This window comes from Camellia sinensis, chromosome 9 (genome assembly GCF_055761805.1).
Source record: "Camellia sinensis isolate YWXY chromosome 9, ASM5576180v1, whole genome shotgun sequence".
Lineage (NCBI taxonomy): Eukaryota > Viridiplantae > Streptophyta > Magnoliopsida > Ericales > Theaceae > Camellia > Camellia sinensis.
In genome coordinates, this window is record NC_138969.1 from 166,262,708 (window position 1) to 166,270,943 (window position 8,236).

An 8,236-nucleotide genomic window follows, 5' to 3' on the forward strand; every position below is an offset into this window, starting at 1 on the left:
ATGCGGTAGTATGTGTACCATGTTTACTAATACTAGAGGAAACGAGCCAAACTGGATGACTGGCTGTACCTATTTCCCCTCTTGGCTACCTTGGTCAGTTACCTCAGATGCATCCTGCATGCTACATTCTGGCACTTCATTGCTAACAAGTTCCTTCGAATGGTTTTTCTCGACTGGTTTTTCAACCAAAAATGTTTGCTCGACCATGAAGGCTTCGAACATTTCTTCTTCCACCATTTCTTTCTTTTGGCTCATGCCAATTTCTTCTTCTATCTCGCTACCACTCTCCATCAGAGCTTTCTCCAATCTTGCTAGACTAGCCTTCTCTCTGACTCTTAGTTCAGAATGAACCTTAGCCAACTGTTCTCTGCTGCAACCCACCTTGCTTTGTAGAGTTGGCTTTGGAGTATGGTCTGACTTTGGATTCTTCTTTCTTTCGGTCTGGATCAATGAAGAACTCTCTCCACTTTCTTTCAGGTCTTGCTGGTACTGGGTGTACCTACGCTGAATTTTCCTCTTTTGTGATCTGGAAATTACGGGGACCATATCTGGTTCCTTCGTTCTTGGCTGTTTCAGCAATACTCAATTGTTGGGGGCCACCAAAGGAGGTTTAACCATCCTACCTTGATTTCCAACATTCCTTGGGGTAGGCACTTCCCTAGGTTTGTTCTGCATCACAAACCAATCTGGAACTCCATGTACCCAAGAACTTACTGACCCAGATGTTGCACTGCCCTTTTCTTCCTTCGATGCCACGTTCGAAGCTGGCTGTGAAGGCAATTGCTTGGCCTTGACCCCAAGCTTTGAGCCTGATTCAGGCCTTCGATGACGGTGATCATTTTCTATCCTCCGTGAGGCTGGTCTAGGGGGCCAATCTCTGGCTTTGATCCTAAAACCTGAACTCTTCTCCAGTCTTCTTTCAGAATGACTACTCTCCATTCTGTAATAGTTAGGTGTCCTGGACTCATATAACGGCCTCTTGCCTTTAGCATGCATTCTATCAACTGCAGGCTCAACCACTAATGGCTGCTGCCTAACCTTAGCCGGATACAGCCTTTTATTATAAGCATTGGTTGGTTTGGGACGCCTCTGCACATCCCTATAATATTGCTTCCCATCGACTGGAAGGCATTTCAACCACTTATAACTCAGTCTGCACCTGGGACACATCCTCTGCATTACGGCTGCCTCTAGGGAGTCATCATCAAGTGCTTCTTCATCAGAGTCTTCCCTCTGGTGTGAGAAATCTTGTCCAATAACTGGTAGATTTCTAGTGTCTTTCTTGATTACTGTCTGGTTGGCCATATGCATCTGTACATTGACTCCTTCCAATTCTTTCAAAGACAAGTTCTGAAAATCTGGCATAATGACATTGGCTGCCACCTCTCCAATTTCTGGAAATGGATTACTGTCGATCCCCATGGCTTTTTCAGCTTTGGCTGGGAATTTCAAACTTCCTTTCCGAATTTGTTCTTAGATCCTGTCTCGAAAAACAACACAGTTTTTAGTCGAGTGAGACCAAGAATTATGCCATTTACAATATACTTTTCCTTTAAGTTCATCAAGAGATGGAATTTTAACCCCTTTTGGTAACTTAAGGAAGTTGGCCGCAAGCAAATGATCAAAAATGTCATCTACCTTAGTTAAATCGAAAGAATACTTCCTATGGAGATCTTTCTTTTTAAACTGCTGGTCAATTGTCGTATCCTTATGAATTAATGCTTCACAGATCATAGGCTCTTTCCCTACAATCTCTGCTGCATCAATCTCATAGTTAGGATCTTTGTAGTATGTCTTATATGATGCATTATTTCGATCTTGCTCCTCTTCTAGTAATGCTTCATATCTAGATACTTTGTAAGTCAGTTCCACTAAGTCCCTGAATTCTGTTGAGTCAAACTTCTTTCGAAGCCTGAACTCTAAGCCATTTTGGGCCAATCTTACGAATTCTGGCTCTGGCAAGATTATTCTGCATTTATTTCGAGCCCTTTTAAATCTGGCAATAAACTGAGTAGCCTTCTCTTCCGGCCTTTGACTCAATCTTGCCAAGTCTGCCATGGAAACTTCTGGCTCTGATTGAAAGAATTGGGCATGAAATGCCTCTTCCATTTGTTGCCAAGTCTGGATAGAGCCAGGTGGAAGGTTAATGTACCATACAAATGCTCCCCCAGTTAGAGAGTTTGGGAATAGTCTCAACTTCATATAGTCATGATTGGTAAATTCACCACATTGAGCAGCAAACCTAGCAATATGCTCTACTGTTAATTAGTTTCCGTTCCCATAAAAAAGGACAAAATCTGGTATCCTGAAACCCCTTGGGTATTCATGTACCCTGTCGACCCATTCTGGGTATGATTTTCTGTACACAGGAGTTTGGACCCCCTGAGCCATTGGTCCACACATCTCCCTAACTATATCAGCAATTTGGTCCCTAGGGACCATATTTTGTGCCTGCTGAACCACTACTAGGGGAACAAACACAGGATTTGATGGACAAACTTGTGCTTGTGGTCCTCTTGGTCCATAGGGTGGTACATTTGGGACTGGTTGTCCTTGTGGTACAGGTTGCTGTTAGGGGTGTGAGTAACCTCTTTGAGCCTGTCCTGCAAAGGAACCTACGAAAGGTGCTGGAACAGGTGTTGTATCCCTTCCATTTGTGGGGAAACCTTCCAACCCCCCGGGTATAAATTCGAATAAGGGATTATTGTACCCCCTAGTGCCAGGTATGGCTTTGAACGTGGGATTTGGAACCATTCTTATGTCATTTTCTTGTACTGGGCCAGATCCACCAACTTGCATGGCTTCACTGTTGAACATTGAGGGATTTCGGCCTGCTATAGGCCTCAAAATGGGTTTGTACCAAGACTGAGGTGGTGGTCTTTCATGGCTCTGATTACTAGTTTGACCATTAGAATGTCCATTAACTTGCATAGGCTGTTTATCTCTAGCCAATCTTTGCTGAGGGACATTTACTTCCTCCATGTGTCTTGCATTTGTTGGTTGGTGGTTATTCATTTGATCCAAAAATGATGTTGCCCACCTTTCTATTGTGTTTATTAATTGCTATTCCATGGCATCTACTAGGCCACCCCATGGATTCACTGGCTGAGTAGATGGGACAGTGGATGGTCCAATTCCTTGGTCTCGTCCAATATTACGAATAAATGGTATTTGCTCTGAAGTACTTGTCTGTTCGACCATAGGTTCCGATGAAATAGGAGTTTCCACAGGATGTGTTATCACATTATCCTCTGAATTAGGTATCTCTACCTCTCCTTCCACACCTTCTTCCAAGCGTTCATTTTCTCCTTGTCTCCTACATCTACCCATTTTAAATGGGTCCCACTGGGCGTGCCAAAAATATATGTTTGATTTTTTACTTTCAAAGGTTATTTTTGTAATTGTGAGCGTGCCAGCAAGGATCAATCAGTCCTTACAGAATTTTAATTGCCAACCAATTATCAGACGATTGTGTTGTAGTTCTTTCAGCCTTAATGAAGAGGACTTTTACTGGTGGCTTGATTTAAGAGAATTTAAGCACAAGAATAGTTAAATAAAGAGCAATTAAAGCATTTCATAAGTATGAAAAACTTACAATGATCCAAATTCAGCATCGTAGAGGTTTACAGGGACAATCTATTTGAAACTACTCCTATGAATGAAGTGCAGTGCAGAAATTTAAAGTACAGGAATGTAAAGAACAGGAAATATAAAAACTGGAAAGAAATATGTAAAGTAAGACTAGTTTGTTGGATCTGAGTCTGAGAGTTTTTTCTGGGGTCTTCCCTACTATTTATACTCCTCAAAGATGACCATCGAACTGCACTTCAAACTGCTTCTCCGTGATCACTGATCATGCTGCCTTATAAGTAGTTCCACTACGCCATCACTTGCAGCTAAGCTTCTCTCTTATATTTGAATTTGAATGTAAGTAACTGTTGAAGCCACGTCACCTTGCATCTTTTTGCTGATCCAATGTTATTCGGACCACGCAATAGACAATATCAACTGTCACGTGTACGATCAGGATCGAAGACTTGAACAGTCTTCCTATATTACCCTTACTCTGCCACACGTCGAACTGTAACTAGTCTTTTACAAAATATGTAGCCAACACAAATATATCAAAATATGTTGTGCGACATATATATAATTTGTAAATTGGTTATCGCCCCTCAATAATTGATAGAGATGCCTTACTGTCGGAAGATATTTTATTGCATTGTGACCGAAGATCGACATCTGACAAGCTTTGCATAGTGAATGTAGGTTGTTTTGGATGTGGAAGATCTATTTCATTACTTAGCATGAGAACCACATCAGACATTGTTGGCCTATCCGCAGGGTGGTCTTGAACACAAAGAAGGCTAATTTGTATGCATCTCATTACTTCAGACCAAGAACATGAATCAATCACTACCTCATCTACTAAGTCTGATGCCCGGCTTTCATTGCACAATTTCCATGCCTAGAATAGTTCCACATATGTCCATATATGAATTAGTAGAACCACATATAATGGTGGTGACTAACAATATATGAAAGCATGTAAAGGTGAAATTAGTGCACTTACATAACCAAGGAGGTTCAAATATTTTTCATGATAAGGGAAACAAGTATTCCTCCTGCCACTGACCATCTCTAATAGCAAAACACCAAAGCTATAGACATCCGATTTCTCTGAAAATAGCCCTCCCATTGCATACTCGGGAGACATGTATCCGCTGCATTTGATTAGAAATTATTACATTTATGCTTACCCAAAATTTTAGGACTTCCAGTCAATAAATATAATATAACTATTCTAAAAAAAATTAAAAATTAAAAAAAGAAAGGAGACAAACTTATTTATTGAATCACTTATATGTCCTCAATATATATTCAGTCATTTCACTAAATGATAAACAAAAATAAAATTTATGTACCAAAATGAAAACTACTTAGCCTCATTTGTAACTCTAGTCTCCATCCTAATCAAAGATAAATTTTAAGCTTATTTTTAAAGTGGTGAGCCTGTTGTGATCCTTACTAGTGGCTATTTCCATTATACTTTTATTTGTTGTATTTCAAACATAAAATGTTCCATATCAATACATAATTGCATCAGTAGAGAAAATAGTCGGCAAAAGTGAGCAAAATCTATTGAAGGAAAGAAAGGATCCTTACAATGTTCCCACCACTCTGTGAGTATTTGCCAATTCTTGTGTCACTTGGAAAGTTCGCGCTATCCCAAAGTCTGAAATTTTCGAATTCATGTCATCATCTAAGAGAATATTGCTAGCCTTTAAATCTCTGTGAATAATCCTTAAACAAGAATCCCGATGGAGATAAAGAAGCCCTCTAGCAATACCCTGAATAATATGGAAGCGTTTAGCCCAATCAAGCTTCACCCTTTTCGTTGCATCTAAAGCATGAACAAGAAGAAAACAAGTTTGAAAATTTCTTTCCGGAGTACTAGACATAGTTGTAGTAACAATATTCAATGCTATGAACAATTTACAGGAGGAAAGATGAGACTATAAACCAACCAAAGAGAAAAGTGTCCAAGCTTTTGTTTGTCATGTACTCATAAACCAATAGCTTCTCTTCCCCATCAATGCAGCAACCCAAGAGCCTAACAAGATTCCTGTGCTGCAGTTTGGATATCAATATGATCTCATTCTTGAACTCTTCCAGGCCTTGTCCTGAATGCCTCGAAAGTCTTTTCACTGCCACTAGCTGCCCATCTTCTAACTTTCCCTGTAGTCCACCATTTTTATTAGTTAGTACATCGGATAAATGTCAACTTAATTCATATATTTAAGAACATAATTACCTTATAAACAGGTCCAAATCCTCCTTCCCCAAGTTTGTTTGTCGTGCTGAAGTTATCGGTAGCGGCTAATAATTTATCAAAGCCAATAATTGGTAGCTCTGAAGTGTTCATTGATTCAGCTATTTCAAAGTCCTTTTTCCTGTTTTCTTTGTTTACTGATGTACAAAAATTGAACCACAGAACTGAAAATCATTTAGATTTCTCAAATTTGAAATATGTTAATAATAATCACAGTCGCTTGTTAGAATTCAATTATGTAGCTTTCTTACCTCTTTGATTTGCTCTCCACCTGTGCAAACCATACATGAACGCACCCAAGAGGACAACCCCAGAAATTGTTGTAAAGCTGATGATGAATTTTTCATTATTTTTCTTATCTTTTGCTGAAAAAAAAAAAAAAAGAAGAAAAGAAAAGAAAAGAAAAAGATAATGAAAAACAAATTACGAAGTAAAAATGATATTGCTAATCCTAAGATATTAAGGCTCAAATAAATTAACTTTACCCAGCTCTGAAGGCGAAAGGCGAAGGTTGAGGTCGTCCCCGGCAAGTGAAAACTGCTGAACATCCATGAGCCCTCCAGTCCAAACCATACAATTAATTCCACTCACATATGCATATGCCACACAAGAACAATTACTCAAGCACCATTGTTGGCAACCTGAGGAATCCTCGGTATACAAATATTCAAAATGATCCGGCAGCTTCATACTTCCCAACTTCCAAAATTCATCATTTTGAGCCTTTCCTGATGATGCTAAGCTGCTAGTGTTCTTTTGGCATAGCAAATCAGTTTTCCTCACACAACCACCTGCCCAATTTCCTTTCTTCCAATCCTCAATTGAGTTTGGTACAAACCCTTTCAAGCACTCACAATTCGGATACATATTCTTATTGCAAACTCCAAAAGGTCCACAAACCCCATAAATATCACATCGATTGAGCGGTGTCATCCAAGTAACATTCGGGTTCTTGACTGTTTCATCCATATACATTATCTTCAAAGATCCATTTGGTGTTAAGAACAGAAAATGGACACTAGAGATGTTGTAAACGTGCCATGTCGCATTCACACTTCCCTGCTGATTATCGTGAGTGAGGCTAAATCCATCGCCGTAGCTGTACAAATCGTCCCGTATCCCTATAAACTTCGATCCGTCCCATGGACCACCTCTCCAGTATGGCTTGGAACCATTCCAAATGAAAATCTGCGGTGGTGCCTCCTTTGAAAGCCCGCAAACAAACTTTCCAGGAGATGGGTCATCTTCGGTCAGCCAGGAAGATAGGAAGCGTTTCTCTCTTGTTTTGGTGTTCATTCCTAGCGTCATTCCCGGTAAAAAAGTGTCATAAGGATAGTTAAAGCTCTCCCACAAGGTCAATCGAGAGACACTATCTACAAGAGTAAGGTCTCCCTTGTCTGTAAGCACTGCAATTGAGTTGTTGGAATGGACAGAAACATTTGTAAACCAGACAGTGTTGTTCATGCCATCAAGTAGTCTCAGATTTCCATCTTTACCAATTGTTAGACTTGAAGAGGCAGAGTCCGTTGCTGTAACTGTAATTGGATTCTTTCTGTTTGCCACCCATACGACTTTTCGATCATGTATTGGTATGTTCTTGTGCCAAATCCCAACATATTGCTTACTGGAATTGCTTGGAATGAAGAAGCCTAACTCAAACATTTGACCAGAGGAGATGAGAGTTTGTCCTGCTGAGATTGGTTGTGATCGTGTTATAGTATCAGTTGGAGTGCAGTGTTGTGATGGAATAGTGAATAAGACAAACAAGAGGAATGGGAACGAAAGAAAAGAAAAAGGAATTCTGTATTGGATACCCATTTCTCTGTGTCTAGTTCTGATTTGCTAAATGGCTTCACAGAACTTGATTTTTATGCTCACATAACTAATCTCTAACTATTATTATTGAGATCCACATGGGTGGTGCAATTTGACTGAAGTCACGTGAGTGTAGTTGCTGCTGCCATTGACGCAGTTCAGTGTATTTGTCTCTCACCTTTTCGAGCTGAACCACGACCACTCTTGTCTGCTCTCATTAACTACACTCCTTTTCGAACTCAACCACTCTTCTACTTTTAGTTTTAATTTTGGATTATTTATTATTTATTATTTTATTTATATTTATTTTTATTTTTTTGGTTGTTTCTTATTTATTTCTACAATAACTTACCATTTATCTCCCTCCATTATTATCATTTATCACTTTACCTCCTCTTGACACAATATAAGTTTATCCCAACAACTAAAAAATGATATACTTGTCGTTTTAAATTATAAATTTATATCAATTTAAAAAATTTATTAGAAATTTGTCACTTAAATAGATTAAAATTTGACATGCAGCTTACACATGACATCTCGAATGGAATGTTCAAAATGATATTATCATCAGTTTGGTTTAGTTTT

At 39.2% G+C, this 8,236-nt stretch overlaps 1 protein-coding gene across 2 annotated transcripts; it reads right to left on the minus strand.

The window, feature by feature from the left end:
- Positions 1-3,549: 3,549 nt before the first annotated feature.
- On the minus strand, positions 3,550-7,774 carry LOC114268748 (G-type lectin S-receptor-like serine/threonine-protein kinase At1g61550). 2 transcript variants are annotated; one of them, XM_028209959.2, is made up of 7 exons: positions 6,319-7,774; positions 6,085-6,198; positions 5,816-5,997; positions 5,529-5,739; positions 5,167-5,404; positions 4,574-4,724; positions 3,550-4,468 (listed from the first exon to the last, which is right to left on the minus strand). In XM_028209959.2, exons 1-7 carry the CDS (start codon positions 7,649-7,651, stop codon positions 4,166-4,168), a joined length of 2,532 nt encoding a protein of 843 aa, XP_028065760.2. In that variant the 5' UTR covers positions 7,652-7,774; the 3' UTR covers positions 3,550-4,165. The 2 variants fall into 2 exon arrangements, with proteins under 2 accessions (XP_028065760.2, XP_028065771.2); XM_028209970.2 differs by having other exon boundaries at positions 5,816-5,970; positions 6,319-7,773.
- Positions 7,775-8,236: the final 462 nt, after the last annotated feature.

What these genes read in the sequence shown, in the direction of transcription:
- LOC114268748 (XM_028209959.2), bottom strand. Translation starts at nt 7,651, where the DNA reads ATGGGTATCCAATACAGAATTCCTTTTTCTTTTCTTTCGTTCCCATTC. An exon ending in CACAGAGTGGTGGGAACATT is followed by an intron (nt 4,725 to 5,166) that starts GTAAGGATCCTT and finishes AATCAAATGCAG; the next exon opens with CGGATACATGTCTCCCGAGT. An exon ending in ATTTGAACCTCCTTGGTTAT is followed by an intron (nt 4,469 to 4,573) that starts GTAAGTGCACTA and finishes GAACTATTCTAG; the next exon opens with GCATGGAAATTGTGCAATGA.